Raw genomic sequence first — 25,238 nt, 5'->3', positions numbered from 1 at the left:
CTTTCAGGGAGCTGTAGAGGGCGATGAGGTCTCCCCTCAGCCTCCTCTTCTCCAGACTAAACACCCCCAGTTCCCTCGGCCACTCCTCGTACGACCTGTGCTCCAGACCCTGCACCCGCTTCGTTGCCCTTCTCTGGACACGCTCGAGTCATTCAATGTCCTTTTTGTAGTGAGGGGCCCAAAACTGAACACAGGAATCGAGGGGCGGCCTCACCAGTGCCGAGTACAGGGGTCAGATCCCTTCCCTGTCCCTGCTGGCCACGCTATTGCTGACACAAGCCAGGATGCCATTGGCTTTCTTGGCCACCTGGGCACACTGCTGGCTCCTGTTCAGCCGGCTGTCAATCAACACCCCCAGGTCCCTCTCTGACTGGCAGCTCTCCAGCCACTCCTCCCCAAGCCTGTAGCGCTGCTGGGGGTTGTTGTGGCCCAAGGGCAGCCCCCGGCATTTGGCCTTATGGAAACTCCTCCAGTTGGCCTCAGCCCATGGCTGCAGCCTGTCCAGGTCTCTCTGCAGAGCCTCCCTACCCTCGAGCACATCAACACTCCCGCCCAACTGGGTGTCATCTGCAAACTGACTGAGTGTGCACTCGATCCCCTGGTCTAGATCATCAATAAAGATGTAAAACAGGAGTGACCCCAAAACCGAGCCCTGGGGGACACCACTCGTGACCGGCCACCAACTGGATTTAACTCTGTTCACCACAACTCTTTGGGCCCGGCCATCCAGACAGTTTTTTACCCAGTGCAGTGTGCGATTGTCCAAACCTCGAGCAGCCAATTTTACCAGGAGAATGCTGTGGGAAACGGTGTCAAAGGCCTTCCTAAATTCAAGGTAGACAACACCCAGAGCCTTTCCCTCATCCAATAAGCAGGTCACCCTGTCGCAGAAGGAGATCAGGTTTGTCAGGCAGGACCTGCCTTTCATAAACCCATGCTGACTGGGCCTGAGCATCTGGTTGTCCCCCATGTGATGTGTGATGGTACGCAGGATGAGCTGCTCCATCAGCTTCCGAGGCACTGAAGTCAAGCTGACAGGCCTGTAATTCCCCGGATCATCCTTCTGACCCTTCTTATATATGGGTGTCACACTGGCCAATTTCCAGTCTTTTAGGACCATCCTGGTCAGCCAGGACTGCTGGTAAATGATGGAAAGCGGCTTGGCGAGCACCCCAGCCAGCTCCTTCAGCACCCTTGGGTGTATCCCATCTGGTCCCATAGACTGGTGTGTGTCCGTGTGATGCAGCAGGTCACTGTTTCCTCCTGGATTGTGGTGGGGTCATTCTGCCAGTCTCTGTCTTCTGGCTGAGGAGACTGGATTCCCTCAGTACAACTAGTCTTGTTATTAAAGACTGAGGCACAGAAGGTATTAAGCACCTCAGCCTTCTTCTCATGTTGCCATGTTTCCTCCTGCATCTAGCAGGGGATGGAGACTCTCCCTGGACTTTCTTTTGCTACTGACATACTTATAGAAACATTTCTTGTTATCCTTGATTGCTGAGGCCAAATTAATTTCCAGCTGGGCTTTAGACCTCCTGATTTCCACCCTGCATAGCCTCACAGCCTCTTTGTAATCATTGTGAGTTGCTAGCCCCTTCTTCCAAAGGCTGTAAACTCTCCTTTTCTCCCTGAGTTGCAGCCAAAGCTCCCTGTTCAGCCAGGGTGGTCTTCTCTGTCGCCGGCTTCTCTTACAGCACCTGGGGACGGCCTGCTTCTGAGCCTTTAACACTTTCTTCTTAAAGAGTGCCCAGCCTTCCTAGACCACTATACCCTTCAGGTTCATCTCCCAAGGGATCCTTCCAACCAGGTGCCTAAACAAGACAAAGTCAGACCTTTGGAAGGCTAGGATGTCAGTTCTGCTGCCCCCTCTCCTGGCCTCTCTAAGAATACAGAACACTTATTTCATGATCGCTGTGCCCTAGTCGGCCTCCAACTGCCACATCCTCCAGCCCTTCTCTGTTCACAAAGAGGAGATCCAGCAGGGCACCGTCTCTGGTCAGTTCACTCACCAGCTGTGTCAGGAAGTTATCTCTCACACATTCCAGGAATCTCCAAGGACTGGTCCCACTCTGCTGTGTTGTATTGCCAGCAGATGTCTGGGAAGTTAAAGTCGCCCACAAGAACAAGGGCAAGTGATTATGAGATTTCTCCTGATTGCCTATAGAATATTTTATTCTTCTCTCTGTCCTGCTTGAGTGGCCTATAGTAGACTCCCACTACAACATCTGCCCTGTTGGCCTTCCCCCTGATTCTAACACAAAGACACTCCACCCTGTCTTCACTACACTTGTACTCAAAACAATCGTAACAGTCACTAACACACAGCACCACCCCACCACCTCTCCATCCCTGTCTGTCCCTCCTAAAGAGCTTGTAGCCATCAGCTGGTGCACTCCAGTCATGGGAGACATCCCACCATGTTTCTGTAATAGCCACTACATCATAATTTTCCTGTTTCATCACAGCTTCAAGCTCCTCCTGTTTGTTACCCATGCTGTGTGCATTGGTATACATGCACTTCAGATGGGCGAATGTTTTGCCCCCTTCCCCCTTCAAAACTAGTTTAAAGCTCTGTCAATGAGCCCAGATAACTCCTGCCTGATATCCTCTTCCCCATCTGGGACAGTGCTTCCCATCTAATGCCAAAAGGTCTAGTGACCTGTATACCAACCCATGATTGAAAAATCCAAAGCCCTGCCGGTAACACCAGTCTTGGAGCCACCAGTTCATCTGCCGAGTTCTCCGGTATTCTTCATTCATCCCCGCAATTGAAGGGATGGAGGAGAACACAATTTGTGCCCTTGACCCCTTAATCAGTTTCCCCAAGAACCTGAAATCTCTCATTATCTCGATATCTCACTATTAACTTCAAAGCCAAAAAGGCTGAGTGTCTCAAGTCTCTCATTAGGTAGGTAAGATTTTCTGTTTAATCACTGCAGGGTCAAGTTCTCCCCTTATGCCCTATGGCTAAGTTGTCAGACTGGAATACCTCAGCCATTGCATGCTGCACTCATTGCATGCAGCTCAGATTACCCATAAGAGGCCATAAAAGCTACAGCAGGGCTTTGTATCAGAGCAACTGATTCACTTGTGCTAACCATGCAACATGTACAGTAATCTGTGGCAGAAAAACAAGGCAGACTGCTGGGGACAACAGCAACGTCTTAGCCTGACAAAGCACAATTCACAAGCACCTTCTGTTAAAGATCCTAGATACTTAAATGTATCAGGCAGCAACATACCTGTTCCCACCTCAAGAGGAACTTCATGAGGAAAGTTATAACAAATAAAATGTTCACGGATTCAGAGATTAGATTCACTGTGATCATCTAGAATAGAGGTCACAGAAGTACCGGACATGAAGTCATTCCTTTTTTAATTATATTGCCACTTGCAGAAAAATCCTATCCCTCATTGAACTAAAAAAATCAGATTAAAAAAAAATAATAAAAATCCAGCAATGCAGAATCACTTCCCTTCCTTTGTAAATTGTTCCACTGATTATTTTTATTGTCTTGCAAGTTGTTCAGCAAGGAGAAAAACCACAGGATTTGTGACCAATGTCTATCATATGAAAATCACTTTGGTCACTGTTTTCTTACGGTATCTGATGGCTTCAGCAAGTTTGCAGATGACACCAAGCTGATAAATTGGCAGGAAGAGATGCCATCTAAAGGGACATTGACAGGCTTGATGGGTGGGCCCATGTGAATGTCCTGAAGTTCAACAAGGCCAAGTGCAAGCTCCTGTACCTAGGTTTGGTCAATCCCCAGTTATCAATAGAGACTGGGCGATGAAGTGATTGAGAGCAGCTCTACAGAGAAGGACTTGGGATCCTGGTGGAGGAAAAAAATACGACATGAGCTGGCATCTTGCACTCACAGCCCAGAAAACCAACTGTACCCTGAGCTCCATAAAAAGAAGTGTGGCTAGCAGGTTGAAGAAGCTGATTCTCCCCCTCTACTCCACTCTTGAGAGACCCCACCTGAAGGGCATCTACGTTTGGGGCCCCCAGAATAAGAAAGACATGGACCTGCTGGAGCAAATCCAGGAAAAGGACACAACGATGGTCAGAGGGCTGGAACACCTCCTCTGTGAAGAAAGGCTGAGAGAGCTGGGGTTGTTCAGCCTGGAGAAGAGAAGGCTCTGTGGAGACATACTGCAGCCTTTCAGTACTTAAGGGGAGCTTATAAAAAAAGATGTAGAGAAACTTTTTACCATTGGCTGCAGTGACAGGACAAGAGGTAATGGTTTTAAACTAAAAGAGGGTAGATTTACATTAGATACAAGGAAAAAATTCTTTACTGTGAGGGTGATGAGACCCTGGAACCCGTTGCCCATACAAGTTGTGGATGTCCCATGCCTGGAAGCGTTCAAAGCCAGGTTAGATGGGACTTTGAGCAACGTGATGTTCCTGTGAAAGATATCCCTGCCCATGTCATGGGGTTTGAACTAGAAGCTCCCTTCCAGCCCAAACCATTCTGTGATTCAGTTACAACTTCTGGGGATGCCTGAAATGACCAAGTTTTTTATATAATCAATTAGCATTTTATAAATAGAATATTTTCTCATGTAACCTTTACTGGTATTTTCTCATGTAACCTAATTTGTTAATTGTGCCTGGGGATACAGTACAGCTCAAATAAACAAATGTCACATATACTAAAGGTTTTTTCTTCACTATACTGTTCACTTATGTAATCAAAATCTGGACTAGTTCCATCTGACTTAAACTTCTGTTCAGGTAGCTGTCTCTGAGCTGCAAATCAACACTTGACCATGTCAGCAATACAGAGTAACAGATTTCCACTGATCTACTAGCTTGACTGTCAGCAACAATCTGATCATTGTCCTCTGAAAGACCAACTACTTCTGTATTTTAAGTATCACTTTACTCAAACTGCTGACCTATGCATGCATAAGTTGGGCTTGAAGCAGTGCTTGAGACAATCTTCTTTATGTGAAAAACAGAATTTTGAATGACAAGCTGTCCTGGTTTAGCTAGGATAGGGTTAAGTTTCCCCAGCAGTGGGAAGGGAGCTCCAGCCGGGTTATTCAATACCATGCTGACATCAGGTCCGGGGGCCAAAGTGCGGGAACAGTTTCTGTGTTGTTTTTGTCCTCGAAAGTACCCGCAACAGGACTGCTCTATCCTTGCGGTATACCTCTGTATATCTTTTGCCTTGGTTACTGTTATTACTGCTTATTGTTATTGTTATTGCTATGGTTGTTGTTTGGTTTATTATTTGTCACACTGTTGTATTAAATTTTTCCTTAACTCAACCCCGGGGTTTGTATCTCACTCTTGCCCTGTCCAGTCCGAGGGTGGGGGAGGGACAACGGTGACGTGGTCTCGGGTCCCGACAGGGCCTAAACCACCACAGCCTCTTTGGTGCCCAACATGGGGCTCAAGAGGGTTGAGATAAGGATCAAAAAGGGACAGACCCTGACCAGAGTGTGTTAGAGCAATCTGTTAGGTGCAGTTTTTCTGTTTGTATTTGTACTGTTTGATAAGAAAATGTTTACAATGCTGGCCCACTTGCTTGTGTGGTGAGGCTGGATTATTCCTTATATCCAGTCTATGATCCCAGTGCTGGTGTTTGTTGTCAGTGGAAAATGTATAAAGGGTCTTTTTTTGCTGTACTGGCTCCTGACTGCTTATAATGCGCTTGTATCGCTGGGGCGGGGGGGAGCGCGGGGAGGGTGGGCCGGTACCTGTTTGCTGCCTGGGCTTTTGTTAGGGGTCTCACCCCCTCTATGGGTGAGTCAGGGGAAGAGATCCTCTCAGGTTTGGGGAGTTTCAACTATCCTTGGAGTATCCAGGCCAGTGTGTTTGCGGCACAATGCTTTCTGAATGTCTGCCTGATCCTGTTTTGGGCCATGCAGCACTTCTCAACAATAGCACCACTCGGAAACCTGCCCCGAGGTCAGATAATAGTGAGTGGCAAGGGGTGTGGGAAGAGATGGGCACATACCTGAGTCAGTGTTTTGGAATTTCTCTCTCGAACAAATACAGAGCCTGATAAACTGGTGGAGTGCTTAGAAAAAATGTGTTGCAAATTTAACAAATCCCAGGAGACACAATTCGCTGCGGTGTGCTGGGGACTTGCCCATACCTACCGTGTCCTTTTTAATACCACTCACTGCCCTCAAGGGGGAGAAAGGGCTGCAGGACCTGACAGTGAACTTACTTGTACAGCAGCTGAGCTGTGGGAACAGGCAGAGCCAGTTTCAGTCGCCTCCACCAGCACAGCAGCTGAGCCAGAGAGCCAGCCAGTGCCGGTATCAGTCACCCCGATACAGAAAACAAAATATACCAGAAAGTCAGCTCGCAAAGTGGGGGATGGGGATAAGCCAGGCCCAGCACAGGAACAGGAGGAAGGGCCAGTGGTGATTGTCAGATCTCTATCCCTGACTGAGCTGCGAGATACGTGGAGAGATTTCGGCCGCCTGGGAGGCGAGCAGATTTGCACCTGGCTGCTCCAATGCTGGGACAATGGAGCCAGTGCTTTTGAGATGGAGGGGAGAGAGGCCAAGCAGCTGGGATCTTTGGCCAAGGAGGCTGGCATTGATAGGGAAATAGGGAAACAGACTCAAACCCTCAGCCTTTGGAAGCGACTCCTGCTCAGTGTAAGGGAGAGGCACCCCTACAAGGATGACATCCTATGTCAGCTAGGCAAATGGACCAGCACTGAGAAAGGCATCCAGAACCTCAGGGAACTGGCTGTGTTTGAGATGATCTGTGGTGATCTGAATGATGAGCAGTCACCCATGGACCCAGATCAGGCCCCTTGCACACACCTGCTGTGGCGAAAGTTCCTGAAGAGCGCACCAGAAGCACACTCGAAAGCATTGGCAATAGTGTCCTGGTGGACAGACACCCACACTCTGACAGTGGATGGAGTGGTTGGCAAGCTCCGGCAATAGGAGGAAAATCTCCCTTCATCTCAACATTCCTGGGTCTCAGCTGTGGAGGAACTGTCTCAGGAGCTCCAGAAAATGGAAGAGGACATGTCCCGCATTCCACCTGCACGGGCTGATGTCTCAGCCATTAGAAGTAAACGTTTCCCCACCCAAGAGAAAGGCAGCAGAAGGTACACACCACCAGGCACCCTGTGGTTTTTCCTCCACGACCATGGAGAAAACATGAGGAGGTGGGATGGACAGCCCACTGCCGCCCTAGCTGCACGAGTAGAGCAGCTGAAAGGGAAGACCATCACGAAAGGGGAGTCCTCCAAGAAAAGCGCAGCTCCAGTGTCCAGTCAGAAATTCTCCAGACAGAACAGAATGGCCAACGTTATGTCTGACCCTCTTGAGGGGACCAGTGAATCATTCTTACAAGAAGTGAGTGATGATGAGCAGGATTAGAGGGGCCCTGCCTCCAGCCAGGTGGAGGAAAGGGATAATCGGATTCACTGGACAGTGTGGATCCAATGGCCTGGCACGTCAGACCCACAAGAATATCAGGCTTTGGTGGACACTGGTGCACAGTGCACCCTGATGCCATCGAGCTGCAGTTGAGTTGAATCCATCTGCATCTCCGGAGTGACAGGGGGATCCCAACAGCTGACCCTACTGGAAGCTGAAGTGAGCCTGATTGGGAAGGACTGGCATAAGCACCCCATTGTGACTGGCCCAGATGCCCCGTGCATCCTGGGCATAGACTGTCTCAGGAGAGGGTACTTCAGAGACCCAAAAGGGTACCGGTGGGCTTTTGGTGTAGCTGCCCTGGAGGAGGTTGAACAGTTGTCCACCTTACCCGGCCTCTCAGAGGATCCCTCAGTGGTGGGGCGGCTTAAGGTTGAGGAGCAGCGAGTGCCGATTGCTACCAGGACGGTGCACCGGCGGCAGTGCCGCACCAACCGAGATTCCCTGGTCCCCATCCGTCAGCTGATCCGTCAACTAGAAAGCCAGAAGGTGATCAGCAAAACTCACTCACCCTTCAACAGCCCTGTATGGCCAGTGAGAAAGCCTAATGGCGAATGGAGGCTAACTGTGGACTACTGTGGCCTGAATGAAGTTACGCCAGCCATGAGTGCTGCAGTGCCGGACATGCTGGAGCTCCAGTATGAACTGGAGTCGAAGGCAGCCAAGTGGTACGCCACGACTGACATTGCTAACGCGTTCTTCTCCATTCCGATAGCGCCAGAGTGCAGGCCACAGTTTGCGTTCCCTTGGAGAGGCATCCAGTACACCTGGAATCGATTGCCCCAGGGGTGGAACCACAGCTCCACCATTTGCCATGGACTGGTCCATACTGCACTGGAGAAAGGTGGGGCTCCAGAACACCTGCAGTACATTGATGACATCATTGTATGGGGGGACACAGCCGAGGAAGTCTTTGAGAAAGGGAAGAAGATAATTGAAATCCTCCTGAAGGCCGGCTTTGCCATTAAGCAAAAGAAAGTTCAGGGGCCTGCAAGGGAAATTCAATTCCTAGGAATAAAATGGCACGATGGGCGTTGCCACATCCCAATGGAGGTGATAAACAAGATCACAGCCATGGCCCCACCAACCTCTAAAAAGGAGACTCAGTCTTTCCTGGGCTCTGTGGGGTTCTGGAGGATGCACATCCCGAACTACAGCCTGATTGTGAGCCCTCTCTACCACGTCACCTGTAAGAAGAACGATTTTGAACGGGGCCTTGAGCAACAACAATCCTTTGAACAGATTAAACAGGAGATTGCCCAAGCAGTAGCCTTCGGGCCACTCCGGGAAGGGCAGGAGGTTAAGAACATGCTCTACACCGCAGCCGGGGAGAATGGCCCTACCTGGAGCCTCTGGCAGAGAGCACCTGGGGAAACCCGAGGCCGACCTCTAGGCTTTTGGAGCCGGGGATACAAAGGCTCTGAAGCTAATTATACACCAACTGAGAAGGAGATACTGGCAGCGTACGAAGGAGTTTGGGCTGCCTCAGAAGTGGTCGGCACTGAAACACAGCTCCTCCTGGCACCCCGACTGCCGGTGCTGGGGTGGATGTTCAAAGGAAAGGCCTCCTCCACACATCATGCAACAGATGCCATGTGGAGTAAATAGGTTGCATTGATAACACAACGGGCTCGAATAGGGAACCCCAGCCGCCCAGGGATACTAGAGGTGATTACAAACTGGCCAGAGAGGAAAGATTCCGGGATGTCACCAGAACAGGAGGTGACACGTGCTAAGGAGGCCCCACCATATAACGAGCTGACGGATGAGGAGAAGCGATATGCCCTGTTCACTGATGGGTCTTGTCGTATTGTGGGAAAACATCGACGATGGAAGGCTGTTGTGTTTCACCTTTCGCAGAGGTGAAAGCTGTCCAGCTTGCTTTGAAAATTGCTGAGTGAGAAAAGTGGCAAAGGCTCTATCACTACAATGACCAATGGGTGGTGGCAAATACCCTGTGGAAATGGCTGCAGCAATGGAAACAGAGCAACTGGCAACGTAAGGGTAAAACCGTCTGGGCTGCTGAGGTGTGGCAGGACATGGCAGCCCATGTGTAAAACCTCGTAGTGAAGGTGCGCCATGTGGATGCCCATGTACCCAAGAGTCGGGCCACTGATGAACATCGACACAACCAGCAGGCAGACCAAGCTGCTAAGATCAGAGTGGCTCAGGTGGACTTGGACTGGCAGCGCAAAGGTGAACTGTTCATAGCCCGGTGGGCCCATGAGACCTCGGGCCACCAAGGTAGAGATGCAACATACAGGTGGGCTCGAGATTGAGGGGTGGACCTCACCATTGACACCATTGCAGAGATCATCCACGGATGTGAGACGTGTGCTGCAATCAAACATGCCAAGCGGGTGAAGCCCCAGCGGAATGGAGAGCGATGGCTGAAATATAGATATGGAGAGGCCTGGCAGATCGACTACATCACACTGCCACAGACCCACCACAGGAAGCGCCACGTGCTCGCAATGGTGGAAGTAACCACTGGATGGCTGGAAGCTTACCCAGCGCCCCACGCCACTGCCCCGAACACCATCCTGGGCCTTGAAACCCAAGTCCTGTGGCGACACGGCACCCCAGAGAGAATTGAGTCAGAGAATGGGACCCACTTCCGAAGCAACCTCATAAATGCCTGGGCAGAAGAACACGGCATCGAGTGGGTCTACCATATCCCCTACCACGCACCAGCCTCTGGGAAGATCGAGCGCTACAATGGACTGTTAAAAACCACATTGAAAGCATTGGGAGGTGTGACCTTCAAAGACTGGGACATGCATCTAGCAAAGGCTACCTGGCTAGTCAACACAAGAGGATCTGCCAGTCGAGCTGGCCCGGCTCAGTCAAAACCTCCACGTGCTGTAGAAGGGGATAAAGTCCCTGTGGTGCGCATGAGGAATATATTGGGAAAAATGGTCTGGTTTAGTCCTGCGCCAGGCAAAGTTAAAGGCAAACCCGTCCACGGGATTGCTTTTGCTCAAGGACCTGTGTGCACCTGGTGGGTGATGCAGGAGGATGGAGAGGTCTGATGCGTACCACAGGGGGACTTGATTTTGTGTGAAAACACACCATGAATTATATTGTGCTCTTGTTAATTGTTCTTTTGTTATTGTTAACTGCTAAATGGCAGCTGGGCATGAGGCAGATGGTATAGAATAAAGGGGTGGATTATGTCCTGGTTCAGCTAGGATAGGGTTGTTTCCCCAGCAGTGGGAAGGGAGCTCCAGCTGGGTTATTCATACCATGCTGACATCAGGTCCAGGGGCCGAAGCGCGGGAACAGTTTCTGTGTTGCTTTTGTCCCTAAAGGTCCCTGAAGACCCACGATGGGACTGCTCCATCCTTATGGTATATCTCTGTACATCTTTTATCCTGTTTACTGTTATTACTGCTTATTGTTATTGCTATTGTTGTTGTTTGTTTTATTATTTGTTACACTGTTGTATTAAATCTTCCCTTATCTCAACTCTGGGGTTTGTATCTCACTCTTGCCTCGTCCAGTCCGAGGGTGGGGGAGGGACTGCGGCAGTTTGGTCTCAGGTCCCGGCAGGACCTAAATCACCACACAAGACAAAGCTCCTGAAGGCAACTCTGCTTAAAATTAATGTTAATACTACTTGTTAGTTTTGCTATAAAGAGAGCACTAATACACTGCCTGTTTTAGAGATGAATTAAAAAAAAAACAATTTCTGTAAAGCAAACTGAGCCTAAATTACTGAAGGAAGAATCCTGCACTCCTGCAAGTCTGTACACTTCTCCGGAAGCTGTGAGTGGTGACATCTGCTTGCCCCTCAGCTTTTTCTTACGTTTATTTTTCCCCAGCTATTGAGGCTGCAATGAATCATGCCTCTTCTGTAACACCTGGGCATTTAGCAACCCCTTCATGACCTCCCGTAACTTAGCTAAGACATCACACATCAGGCTGTCTTGCAGTGACTTTACAGCTGTGCCTTCTGGACACCAGATGTAAGCACTCTCTATTTCCAGGTAAGGAACAGCTAGAAGAAGCAAGCAAGCCACTAGAGCTGTAAGAAACAGAGCAAAAAAGGCAGGTAAGAGCTGTGCAGTTCTCAGGTTTCTCTACAGGTGGTAGTAGCCTCATTCTGCGTCTTCTCCAGACGTGGCCCAGTTTGCCCTCCTGGTGTACATAACTGCTCTATTCTCTGTCTTTCAACCATGCCTCCACTTGCAGGGTCAGCAAATTTGGAAAATGTGCACTGAGAATTGAGCCTCTGCCAGCATTCAAGCGTTAAGTGTCCAGGGGTACTGCACACTTTTCCTGCCTACACTGAGGTTGGTTACTTTGCACACGTTCCTCCAGCTGGAGAGCAAACAGCAGGGCACTATTGATATGATCAAGATCAGACAAGATCAGGATGTTTACGTGCAGTCACCTATGAACCTCATTACTTTTGATGTAAAAGCTACTGCAAAAACGCAGGATGAGCATGCTTGGAAAGGAAACCTAATGCAGCCTGTGAGCATGAGGATCATCTCCCACCATGCAGGTCCTCCAGAGTACTGCCCTAGAGGACCCGTGCCTGCAGTAGAGAAAACGGAGAGCCTCAGGCACGAGAGACCTTTTCTGTGGCAGCGTAACTGCACCATCAGGGGCCCAGCTTGGACAAGCCTTACCGCCAAAGGCCCCACAGCGCGCCCAGCTCGCTGGCGTAAAAACGCCCTTGCCACAGCCGAACAGTTACATCGGTAAGTTTCCCACCGCAGGCACCTCAGCATCAAAGCCCACGCCAGCAGCGGCGCCGCAGCGCAGGTGCGGCCGCCCGCCACCGCCCCAGGGCAGCGACCACCCACGGCGGGCCGCAGCGTCCTCCCGCTCCGGCCGGCGGGGACGGCGGCAGCCCGCCGGGCACCGCTGCGCTCAACGGCCGGGCGGCGGCACCGCCCAGGCGGCGGGCGGGGCGGGCGCCCAGCCCCCTCTCCCCGAGTGCCTCCACCCGCGTGTTCGCCAGGTGGCTAGGCGAGTGTTGCCCCAGACCTCGCCGCCTTGCTCCCGGCAGATTCGCCTTTGCGGGACTCCGCCTGCCAAAGAAAGCCAGTCTGTAGCCTCGCCTGTGCCAGAGCCGGTACGCGGTCTTCGCGCTGCGGGAGGAGCTGGCGCGCGGCGCCGCGTCCTCCCCCTCGCGCAGGAATATTGGTTCTCCCCGCTTGAGGCACGCTGGGGGCAGCAGAGGCCGCTGGCCTCCTCCCCGCTGTGCGCGGAGGGTGCTGGGGTGGCCGCAGGGGCGGCGGGGACGGACGGGGAGACCTCGCCCGCCCGCCCGCTGCCAGCCGGGGGGCCTGCCCGCCGGGACGCGGGGAAGGAACCGAGGCGACTTAACAGTTCTGAGCCTGGCCGGTCTCTGCTAGTGGCGGCCCACCGGGTCAGGCTGCTCGCGGAAGTAGGCCAGTCTGCAACGGGCGGGGCGGCGTCCGGAGCGGGCTGAGCCGGTAACGGGCGCCCTCCCGGAAAGCCTGGTGCTGCGCCTCCCGCTCTGGGAGGTGCGGCGGGCACGGGAGCTGGGAGGGCTTGGCCGGGGCTGGAGCGATGATTTGTGACGGGGACGTCCGTGCCGCTTTAGCACCCCAACGACCTTTACCCCGCTCCCCCCTTCTCCCCCCCCCCCCCTCCTCCCATATCTTGCTTCCGTGAAACAAACCATTGAGTGAATCGGTGGCGTTTCATCCTCTGGACTTTTTAGTTTTGAAGTTGTCTGTGTGGACTTCTCAGTACTGTTTGGGAGAACTCTCCAAAAGCTCGCATCTTGGAAGAGAATTTTCTAGTTTCTGTGTATATAGTTGGTTTATATCGGTAGAAGGACTACCCATTTTAACGAAGAGTTTTTCAGTAATGTGGAAAAGATGAGTGTGGCTGTCATACGCTATCACCTGTGCCTGGCTTTCCGAGATGTTGATGGGTTTCTGCCTAACTCCTGGTTGCTGTAGCAGGCCGCTCCTGTAATAGAGTAGCCCTTAATTTTAAAGCGTGTTAATAAGGATGACTGGGGCTTGGTTTTTTGAAACGGGGTGATGTAGAGCCTGCTGTTTCATCTTGGAAATCGGGCGATTATTTTGAGTACTTCTTGTTAGGCTTTTTGTACAGTTCACGTACCTCAGTTGCTCTTACAAGTGAAATCACGTTCTCCCTTTTCTTTCAGATGAAAGCAAATGGAAGTCGATGGCCTAAGCGAGCACCAACATGACCACAACATGTCCCAAGAATGTGGTGTGTTTGGCTTTTATTAAATGCTTACTCTGTATAAAACATCATTTACTTGTGAATTTTTAAAGTGTTTTTCTATTGATAAATTGATTTTCATATGCTGTTAACTTAATTTTGCAGAGATGATCAGTAGTAATACTTAAATTTTTGCCTTTGTGTTGCCCATTCATTTCTGTCCAGAATGAATGTGGTGTCAAAAAAGGCAAACAGAAATTCTTGCTCAGACCGCTTCTTAAGGAACTGGTTATTTACCTTTCTCCTCCCTGTTCTGCAAGGACAAAATATGTAGAAATTGTATGTTTGAGCAGTTACATAGTAGATTTTATGCTTCAGCCTTTTTAAAAGAAGAATCTGGCAGTTATTAAAAGACAGAAAACTAGAATGGCCACTTTGAGCATTGTTTAGCTGTCCTGTCTTATCATGATAACTTTTTACTTCTGTGACTCCCACAGTGGTGTCTAGTTTTTCTATTGCAAAAAGACATCTACAGCTTCAGAATATTCAGCTACAGGAAAGATTAAAATCTTCTTTAATGGGGGAAAAAATGTGGTTTGCCTTTGTGCGTTTGCTTTTTTGTTGTTTCTGTCTGATGTCATAAGGGTAGAAAGACAACACTATTGAAAAGTTGAACTGTGCAAGTTGGCATGAAATTCAGTGGTACAAAGCATTAATAAAAACTGCATGCGTTATCAAAGATTTCTTTAATGCTGAAACAGTAGCTTGTGTAACCTGTGTACCCAAGGGGATGAAAAGTAATCCAAGTCTTTGAAGCCAGGAACCTCTTGATCAGTACTGGAAATGTGATGTAAGAATGATCCGGTACTGAGAAATCATTATGATAACTTAACCTGCACTTCAGGGGCGGTAACAGCCTAGTCCAAATTCACAGAGACTAAATCAAAGGTGAATTTCAGAGTGAAAATTTAAGCTTCAAGTCAAACTGAAGAAATGACTGACTCATGTAAATTAGAAAGGGTCACAGTATTACATCATGTGCTTAGGGAGTGGTGTTCCTGTTGAATACTTTGTGCAGTACTTGGTGAAAGAAAAAAAATAATAGAGGTTTTTTTAGTGGCAGCAGCTGGCTTTTATGACTGTGAATGGTCTAGTTGCTCAAACATAGGAAAGTATAGCAATGATGAAAGGGTAGATTGAATGGAGTAGAACACCAATGAAAGATACCTTGCTTGCACATGTTGTGTAGTTATGCCTCATTTAAAGCTCATTATGCAGGAGCTATGTTCCACAACACAGAAAGAATCAAAAGTATCTTTTGCATATTTGGTTTTGGTTTTGTTTCACTGATGCATCCAGCTCTGCTAGAGACATAGCGAAGAGGAGGGCGCTGAGATGCAGTGCTGCACAATGTTATTTCCACAGAAGAACTATAAATGATGTTCAACAAAACTTGGAGGAGGTAAAAGTTATGCAGAAGCTTTGGGAAAAATCGGGATTGCTTTTGGCACCCATTAATGAGTCTTTCAGATTATTCAGGCTTTTGAGTGATAAATAATTTTGTTGCTTTTTTTATTTTTTCTTTTTGCAGTGTGCTAGAAATCAGTAATACTGTACAAACTACTACAGAAGAGGAATACGGATTGTATAATTGTATGGTGTTTGCATAGCAGCTTTAGGAATGTGACTGCAGCTCTGGGAAAGCAGAATGATTGTTTGGCAGCTGCTCACCAAGACAACATGACAAGCCAAGGGCTACAAACTGAGCTGAGTCAAATTCTGAAGGAAGGTAGTGATTCAGTAGTTGTCCATGCTAAAGACATGTAAAGATACTCAGAACATGATTTCCCAGTAGCTTCCAGACTGGTTTGATCTGGAATAGTTTGAAGAATGTATGCTATTTCCTGATGAGAAATTACTCAAGTAATTTGATGGTTCAGATTTTGCATTAACATGCACATGTTCATACAAAAGTGAACTTGAGTGATACAAGATCTGCTACATTACTGTTGGTTTCCTTGCAGGAAAGAAATGTTCAGCGAAGTGATGAAATTTATTCAAGTTTGTCACAATGCCTTTGAAAATACTAGAAAGTTTCATGCATTGAAATGTGAAAATCTACTTGAGCAACATGAAAAATACAGTTACACTTAACACTTTACCAGTCCTGTTGACAGAAAACAAGCTTGTGAAATCCATTCCAGACCTTTATCACCCTAGGCACTGGAGTTTTTGCAAGGCTGAAGATTAAGATGGGCACTCTTTTTATATGAATCCATCAGACACTGGGGAGAGAAATGTATGTATAATCCACTATGAGTAATGTATCTAATAAGAGGGCTGCTACTTGTTTTCCAACATAAAATTACTAAATCTTGTCTTTCTGTTACTACCTTACTATTCTCTTACTATAAACTGTTGTATAATGCACAAACATAAGTCTGCATGAGTTACTACTACTAAACTTTGATTCCCACCACCTAGAAAGTGTTAGTACAGCCACCAACTTGCAGTTAGGATCTGAAATCTTACTTAGATGGATGAAGAGCCCCTTTTCGTTGTAGGCTCTTTAAAAACAAGATTAGCAGATTTTAGCTTTTGAATTTTTTCCAAAGGGATGAAAGGGAAGCTGATCCTTGTAGCTTTGTACCAGTCTTAGGGATCTAGAGGATGTTACTGAAAACAGCTGTGTGCCAGATGTGTCCAATCTCACATTGTGTTTACTTCTTTCCCTAGGAAAAATTGTTATGACCAGCCTGAGACCAGTGGCAGTCTATGCAAGACTACTCCATAAGAAACAAAAAACTTAAAAAGATGGAATGTTAAGCCTGCATGTAGTAACACAAGGTGATTTTAACTGTATTGAGGTAGTGTCTGGTAATGTTTATGTAGACAAAAAATAAAGATTTATGTTTCTATGTCTTTTTCAAGCTATAATAGCAGTTCCTTCTGTTTGACAGTTCTGACTTCTGTGTTGTTTTGGGCATGCCTGTTCACCCCTTCAGACTAAATAAAACCCAGAAGCTATTAAGTGGATAGGAGGTGATCACCAAAACCATGGTATTCTCTAGTACTCAGAGATTAGGGTAGCTGAGATTTGTATTGAGGTGACAAAAAGTAGAAATTAAAATTCAGCAAACCTGGGTTTAAAAATAGGAAGAGTATTTCTCCAACATGGAAAACTTCCATCTTGGTTTATTATTACCTTGATCAGCTGCCTAATATGGTACTTTAAATTTGAAGTAAATACTGTAGGAATAACATCTGGAATTCCTGCTTATTTTTTCAGGAAGATTTATTGTAAATTAATTTTATCAGAAGAGCAAATGCTGAAATTATGTATCTTGCAATGTCTTGATTTTTCAGTACTGAATGTAAGTAATTTACTAAAGCAAAGTCTAAGCATAAGTTTGGCGTTTGTCAAGAGGGAAGGAGGTTTAGAGCAACTAATTTTCAGTGATCCAATGTGTGATTACTGGATGCACTTAAAAGTTTAGGATTTCTGTTAGGGATTATATTCCCTGAAGATACCATCTGCTCGGGAGTTTTGCTCATGGGCTTTGTTCTTTAAGTCCAAGACTGACAGGACTAGCTTTTAAGACTTTTTTAACTCAAGAGCAACTGCTAATGCCGAATTTTAGTGATGGCTGTCTAAAATGTTAATTCCATCTCAACAAGAAAAACTGTAGAATCTTAAACTTCAGTGTGTAATACCTGTTTCGTAGCATTGTGGAACAAGGAAGTAGTGAGGTAGAACGGAGATTAGATGTGTGTAAGGTGCTCCATTTAATAAAATAGTAATGCTGTAAACATTAAGTGTGCTGTTAGGCACTAGGACTGCCTTACAGTTTTTGAGTGGCTGACTGGACTATACCCTTGGAAGAAACCTCAAGACATTTATTTCTTTTTTCCCTTCCTCTGTTTTACATAAGCACAATGTCTGACACTGCTGGGAGTTGATAGGCTTAAAAAGTAGAGGAGGACAGATGCAAAGGTGGTCTAGGGGAGTGAGAACAAAGACCTGTGCATTAGGCTGGTGTTGCAGCAGCCCTCCTGGAAGAGGGCTCTCAGTGTTAAAGGTGCAAATCAGAACTCTATTTGAGAGATATGCACAGAAAGAAAACTGGTTTGTTCCAAATTCCCCTTTAACCTTTTAGCACACTGCATCTGAGTTGACTAAGGCTAGCTCTATTAAACACAAACAGTCTCTATCAGTGGGTCGCCTGTGGGGGCATTCTTGAATGTAAATCTGTCGCCTCTTTTGCCTAGCAAAGGGGTTCATTTGTATTGAATTTAATGGTAGTATTTTAATGTCAAATGCATTCTGATATCCTCATCGAGGAAAAAAACTGCATAGTCCTAGCTGTTTTTGAGATCTTAACATTACGGTGAGTAAGGTGTATCATTTAAATTGTGACCAGCAGTAGCAGGAGGGCAGTGGTTTTCTTCACTCTTACTGGGTCTGGCTAAGATGGAATTAATTTTTCCCATAGCAGCCTTCACAGTGTTGTGCTTTATATTGGTAGCTAGAAGGGTGCTGATCATACACCAGTGTTCTGGCTACTGCATCAGTGCTGTCTCCAACATTACCCACTCACCCAGTGGGCTGAGGGTGGGCAGGATTTTCGGAGGGGACACAGCTGAGACACCTCACTCAAACTGATGAAGGAGATAGTCTGCACTGTATGACATCTGCTCAGCAATAAAAGCTAAGAGAAAGAAGGGAGGGGGTGGCATTTGTTACTACAGTGTTTGTGTCCTAGAGCAACTGCTATGTGTACTGAAGCCCTCATTCCCAGCAAGTGGCTGGGTATTGCCTGCTGAAGGGAAGTAGACAATAAATCTTTTCTTTTGTTTCTGCGTATGGTCTTTGCTTTTGTTTTACTGACCTGTCTTTATCTTGACCCACGAGTTGCTTTTCTTCCATCTTATTTTCCCTCCCCCCATCCTGATGATGAGGGGAGTGATAAAGCAGCTTGGTGGGCACCTGGTGTCCAGCCAAGGTCAACCCACTGCAACTCTTGCCAAGGAGACAAAACAAGACATTAAGGAGAGAGCATCTGCCACACTGGCTTTTGCATCTGGCTTTGCAAGCTGCTTGGTTTGACAGCTTATGTAGTCTGCCGTTGCTTTCTGGTGATTTTTAGGTAAGAAAGGAAACTAGTATACATATGCACTGGAAGTATAAAACTTAGGCTGACAACTTTCTGCTACCAGAAAAAAATACTTAATCTGGAGAAGCTGTATCCTCAAGTGGATTTTAATTGGTACTACACCTGTTTTTACCAGATGGTGTTGTCAAATGAATCTGTGTTTCTAAAGGCTTTGCTCCTGTGGGTAATGTAAATAAGACACACAGGCAACCACAGAATTCCCTAAAAATTCAAGTTTTACTTGACTTTTAAATAACCTGGACGAAAGTATTTACACAGCCATCTATCAAACTCGATTTAAAATAAAGCACAGAGTTGCTTCATGAATATTTAATGTACACAGAGCATACAAATCACATTTTTATGTTTATGTATGTTGTTTTCAAACACCTTTCTAGGGAGCTTTGAATTAAACAGGCTTTCCCAAGAGAAAATGTGCTGTCTATTCAGTTCAATATTCACCTGTATAAAGATGATTGATTTGTCTACCTAAATAGTAGTGATTTTTTTTTCCCCCCAAATTAACATCTTCGGTATAATGAGCTCGATCAGAATAAGAATGTTAGGGACACTGCTAAGAAGTACAATGTAGAAAAGAACAGGTCAAGGCTAGGTCCTAATGAAAGAAACCAGCTAACAAGCAAGGGAACCAATATGGGATATATAAAAATTCTTTTCTAGTCTGGTTAGCAAACCCTCTTTATTGTATAAAATACGTTTTGCAAAGAGGTATATCTTTGTTGTAGGTCTTGCCAATTAATAAGTGAGAGAGTTCCATAACTTATTAGCACTTAAAGAAGTCTCAGAAGAGGTAAATGCAGAGGCACAAAGTTAAAACTGTTGGCCTGAGATCAATACAGCAGACTAGAAGCAGAATTAGGATGAGAATGTCTCAAGTATCAGTCCTTTGTCCATGTGAGGACAAGTCTGTATGGCATCCAACCCCAGGGTAAACTTTGCCTAATGTGGTTATCCATCTGTCTTTTGCCTGGCTCATCAGGACATACAGGCATTTTGGACTGACATCCAAACTCCAGGTCTGAAAACATAATGGCCTCTAGGCAGTAAAAGCCCCAGGAAGACCAGGCAAGAGTAGCAACAGTGGAAAGGGCAAGGTATAGCTCAGAGCTGTAACAGGCAAGCCACTTACAGATGATGTAGGGCTGGTTTAGGGCTACAGAGCATAGCTGTGACACAGTAAGCCTTTTCAGTGATTGATCACTTGTATGCATCTCACACAAAAATAACCAGCACAAGAAAAGGTGCCTTTCCTCAAATGACTTGAGGAAAAGAAGCTTGAAGGGAAAGGAGGCTCAGTATATGGAATAAGGTGGGGTTTTTTTCTGTACTGTAAGATGACAATGACTTCCTTGTCCAAGTTTTGCCTTGTCCCAGCACTGACAACATGTAATACAGGCGTTAAATTTAGTCTTTCCTTTGTGGATACAAAATGGTTACTGTAGTGCCTCAGACTTGCTAAAACCTGTTCCTACATAGTCTCACTGGGGAGAAGACCACTAACTCAAACCCATGACTCTGTCAATTTCTCATTTAAATGCAAAAAAGTTGGCTTGATTACAAAAAACCTCTCCTGTGTTTTGAGAACTGATACCTATCATTATTAGACTAGATAGAAGCCCATTTTCTACACAGTGGAATAAGTAAAATACACTTGGCTGATAGTATCCAGCATTAATACACAAAAGCCCACAGGCAGATGACAACACAGGAAAACATGAGGTTGGATATAAACCTTACAGTAATTTTCTTCTTGAGGAATATTTGAGGATTGGCAAGATACACTACGTAGAGATAATTCTCAGTAACACTACAAATCCTCCTAAAGTAGTATGTATGTTCTACTTGCCTGAGCAACAAATGCAGAATAATGGTAATGAGTTAGAAAGCAACAGACTACAAGCAAGTGTGCAATGCTCCAGCTTGGAACACCTTGAAGAAGTAATGAGTGCTTTTCACTGCAGACACTGTAATCAGTTCTTTTATGGTTTGTCGTATTTCAGTAGTCTTCCAAAAGATTGTGATGCTCTAGATTAAGCTGTATCACACGATCTTTGCCACAGTGATAGGGTTTTCTGTTTTTTTTTTTAACTGGTGCTTGTGAGAATACTACACAAGGTCATAAATAGATCCTAAAGGATCGCTTGAAATTGGGCAATGACAATGAAACCATTTAACAGACTGACAAAACCGTTTGAACAAATACTTCGAAGTCAAGTCCAACAATGTCCTAAGATGAAATCTGTAGTAAATTCAGAAAATGCTGAAGAACCTCCATGAAAACAGAATTTTTACCACAGAGGGGTTCTAAGCTCTTTCCTTCCCTTAGATGTGTTCACTGAGACTGAAATAACAGAACTGTCCAAAGTAAGCAATCAAACTTATAAATTATTTATGAAGTCCATTTGCTTTCCCTGGCATGATGAAGCATCTCCCAACCTGCAGACCAATCCATACTGTCATAGGAATATACCAACTGTACGGCCACCACCCTGGCTAGTAGCATCCTCCTGACCGCCTCAGATCATGAAACAATAAAAGAATCAAAAAATGAAGCAGAAAATAAAACACATACAAGGTTTCCACTTCTCAGTTTTGTTAAAATGTGTATTAGTAATTCCATGCCTCTTGTAAAGCATAATTTAAGATGCCCTATGTGCACTCCAGGTCTCAAACAGTATTACTTTTCTGACAGGGCTGCAATCACCTCATACGGTGGTGTTGCTAGGCGTAGAAGACAGTATCACAGGAAATCACTGAAGGTGATAGGGCTTGAGTTTAAGGATGACAGATGTTAAGCACATGAGCTATCACAGCTGTTCCCAATGCCATTTGACAAATTCAATATTCAGTTGGGGGATTACATTTAGCAAAAGTTACTTTCACAACACAAAGATTTTGTTAAGCTTCTTAATAAGTTAGCAAATGCCTGAAGGCTCATCCATGTGCTGACTGTGGACAAATGGGAGGCAGAAGAACGACTTTCAGCTATTTGTACAAAGTAATAGTACAGGAAAAGAGCTAGGCATCACTTCAGATATGTACTACAAGTTAAACCACTCAAGGTGCAGTATCATTAAAACTTACTATTCCTACCGTGACATTAGAAAAAAATTGCAATTATCATACCTGAAATACTGCCTTTGTCATTTTAGCACAGCAGAAATGGCTCAAAGAATCAGAAGGTACTAGCATTGATTATTTCAAATGAAAAGAGATTAAGGCAGACTTTGCTAATCTAGTTAAAAAAAAAAAAAAAAAACCACAAAACAAAACAAAAACAACCTATTTGCTAGCTGTCTTAAATCCTACTTCTACAAGATTCATTTAACCAGTACTTAAGTGCCTTGCTAAGCAGTCTTAATATGGTGGGTCAGTACATATTCTCCATCTTTTTCCAGTGTGGTTTCTTGTAAGGTGATAGATGTATTTCTGTGGTATGGAATGTTCAATGAAATAGTCCCTTTGTATGAAAGGGCATTCAAATTGAGAACACTTAAAACTGCCAAGGGAAAGTTAAGTCTATATCACCTCTGGAACTCTCTGCTACAGGGTATTACTAAGTCTATTATTTTTGAGCTAAAACGGGTTGAGTCAACATTTGTATTAACAACACAAGCATCTGTTGTTGTGCTAAGCTAAAATAAACCTTGAAAGAGCTATTAGTCCTTATGTCTCACGACGTAAGTTGATCCCCATATAAAATTGTGAAGATAATTCTCCCCATATCACACTGTATTGCACAATTGGCCAAAAATATGACTCTTTTTGCTTCTCTTGAAGCATCTGGTCCTGATCGTGTCAGCTAACAGTCATTTTCTGGAAAAAGGCTATTCAGTTACAGAGCAGACCAAAAAGCCCTGTTTTGTTGCAGCGATTTTTTTGTTCATTTTTTTGGAAATGTAACTGCTGACCATTCAGTTTTCCTAAGACTTTTCTTTCTAGTTGTCTAAGACTTTAGGCAGCTTCTCCTTGATCAATCACACCACTAGAATGGTGTCAGTGGTAAAATCATCGCTTGGCCTTCCCAGAAAGTAGGCTGCACTTCTGAGTATCCTGAAGAAATTGCTACCATGTAAATTTCAGTTCCTTCCCTTGCATTTACACACAAATTCTCAGTTTCCAAAGAATAAAAATCCATTCACCATCTTCAGTCATGTCAGTCAAGTCTCCACCCTGAAGCGTGACACCTGTATAGTTTTTATGATCTTAGTGGTGAGTTTTCCATCAACGCTGTTAGTGGGTAGCTGAGATGTTTCTTCTATTAAGCTGTCTTTCGATCCATTCTGTCTCTGAAGGGAACAAATTAAAACATGTTGCTGAAAAGGTGTAGTGGAATTTAAATACTATATTTTGATAACTGCTGCTATGACAACCTTAGGCTAAGGGTATAGCAATTTTAATATATATATATTTATTTTTTCATATATATATATATATATGTATGTATATATATACACACACCAGGAATATTAAAGCGTCTACATTTATTTGATCAAACAGAAATTTTTGCCCCTCTTTCTTCTTCTTTCCCCTGCCAGCTGCTGCCCCTTTGTGCTACTTGGCTTCGTATTTCCTATTCAGGAAATGCCATGACTAAGTATTTTATATTTAGCAAAACACTGCAAGCAAGTGTTCACAAGGAATTAATGGCCACTGTTGTGAGGAGAATTTGGAGCAGAGAGAAAAGAGAAGTGTTTTTGGACATTAAACATTGTAATATTAATTCCTTCCAGGGCATGAATTTAAGCCACAGTGTATTGGGTAAGAATGAAAAGACGACAGTGTGAATTCTGAACAGGAATCAACCACACAAGTTACCTATTTCTACAAAGCATGTAAATGTGCTTAGCCTCAACTATACCAATTTTCCCTTCACTGATGGGAAAATCCTTACCGAAACATCAAGGACAGTTCATCTTTTCCAATTTCCATCATATGCAGGAATACAAATATCCTTGAACTTAATTCCTATTAAAGAACTGGTAGTGTGTTACCTAGCTTTGAAGTGAAAAATACATGTTTCCTGTTTTAAAATTGTTCAAGCTTAAGGTATTCTAACTGATTATAAGATAAAATATTACATATTTTGCTGACTGTATTCTGTGCAGTTTCCACACTACATACATTATCAGCATGCGGGTTTTGGTATAACCACATGCCAGATTAACAGACATGATGACTGGCATGGGAATTCTCCCTTCTATGTTTTGGTTTCCTTTTGTGTGCTTGTACCAGAGACCTGCAAGTCCTTTTTGAATATAATTTGTTTACCACATTGTGAATTGAATAAAACTATCAAAGCTGAGAGATATTGTACCATAATGTATTATGAAAGCCATTGATTACATTTATAAAAAGACAAGTTGTATCCTTTCCAGATTTCAATTAACATTAAAAGAAAATTCAGCATTGGGGGGCGGGGGGGAAGCAATGCTTCCAAGCCCAAGCTACAAAACTCAAGATGACCTCTAAGAAGATGTGAAAAAATGATAGGTTGTGATTATGTGATTATAACTGCATCCCAAGCACACTTGCATATTTTAAGTAATTGTGAAAATTAGTTATCCTCCTGTTCAGAGTAGGGTATCATCTTAAGCAAGCATCAATCAAACTGGGAAAGAGTCCTCCTGTAGCAGAAGCAGGTGTTCACAGGGTCATATGCTACAGAACTACATATATTTGGAAATACAAATTAAGTCTCAATATAAGCAAAATGTAAAATTTAAAGTCACACTGCTGCTGAAAAAATCTCAGCCAGCTTTAATTTTCACTGACAAAGATCTAATTTAAACAAAGCACTAGAGCCCCCCTTCTCCATCCAAAAAAAGGGAAAATTGCAAATGATGCACAATTACTAACCTGTTGAGTCAACTGAGTGCTGGGACCTTTCGCATCTGAAGATCGTGTAACAGGCAGTGGAGGCACTAGATCAGTTTTTGCACTGCAATTATGACATTACAAAATGGTTATTGCTATAATGAAGTAAACTATAACTGCAGAGTAAGAATAATGAAGCTGACGCAGACAAGTACACAGCTCTGAAATGCAAAATCCAAAAGGCTTATCACCTGACTTTAGACATCCAAAAGCTATCATGCTAATCCTCAGTAGTTACTGGGCACCTTCAGGGCACAAATCATGCCATCCATTTTCAAGGGGCCTGTCTCCTCCTGGTCTACAGAGGCAGCTGAACTTCATGCAAGAGGAGTCTCATCTGCACTCAGGGGTGTGACACACCTCCTTCAGGGTGCCATCCAGCTAAAACTAGCCTCCCAAGTGGGTAATACCATCAGGGGACTGCTTTTGATATTTAAAGCCTTAATAAAACTGAGGATGTGGCTTTCACTTTTTAATTCATAAGTACACCCTTTATAAATCAGTCTTCTAGGAAGGACTGATCCACCCACTGCTGAACAGGGTTGTACTAGAGTTTCCATTTAAAAAATTACAGAGTTAATA

The 25,238-nt window shown here is 45.2% G+C and overlaps 1 protein-coding gene, 1 long non-coding RNA gene and 1 other non-coding gene across 9 annotated transcripts in view; 2 read left to right on the top strand and 1 right to left on the bottom strand.

Moving 5' to 3' along the window:
- Positions 1-12,629: 12,629 nt before the first annotated feature.
- Positions 12,630-18,467, top strand: LOC141973629 (uncharacterized). Of its 4 annotated transcripts, none has more exons than XR_012635567.1 (5): positions 12,630-12,878; positions 13,586-13,653; positions 14,965-15,067; positions 15,197-15,904; positions 16,342-18,467. It is a non-coding gene; the product is annotated as an uncharacterized LOC141973629 (long non-coding RNA). The 4 variants fall into 4 exon arrangements; XR_012635569.1 differs by having other exon boundaries at positions 12,630-12,929; XR_012635568.1 differs by having other exon boundaries at positions 12,630-13,653; positions 15,197-15,394; positions 15,630-15,904.
- On the top strand, positions 13,799-13,932 carry LOC141974042 (small nucleolar RNA SNORA13). The gene has a single exon (XR_012635664.1). It is a non-coding gene; the product is annotated as a small nucleolar RNA SNORA13 (small nucleolar RNA).
- Positions 18,468-18,987: 520 nt separating the features above from the next.
- The window catches only part of EPB41L4A (erythrocyte membrane protein band 4.1 like 4A), a 155,641-nt gene continuing 149,390 nt past the window's right edge, over positions 18,988-25,238 (bottom strand). For all 4 annotated transcript variants that reach the window (XM_074931967.1, XM_074931966.1, XM_074931968.1 and 1 more), the window contains 2 exons: positions 24,639-24,720; positions 18,988-23,068 (listed from right to left, as the gene is read on the bottom strand). In XM_074931967.1, the coding sequence (XP_074788068.1) occupies positions 22,940-23,068; positions 24,639-24,720 (211 nt within the window). In that variant the 3' untranslated portion in view covers positions 18,988-22,939. The remainder of the gene's footprint in view (positions 23,069-24,638; positions 24,721-25,238) is intronic.

Source organism: Athene noctua, chromosome Z, assembly GCF_965140245.1.
Source record: "Athene noctua chromosome Z, bAthNoc1.hap1.1, whole genome shotgun sequence".
NCBI lineage: Eukaryota > Metazoa > Chordata > Aves > Strigiformes > Strigidae > Athene > Athene noctua.
The sequence above is the reverse complement of the archived record's forward strand: the minus strand, read 5'-3'. Positions and strand labels throughout refer to the sequence as shown.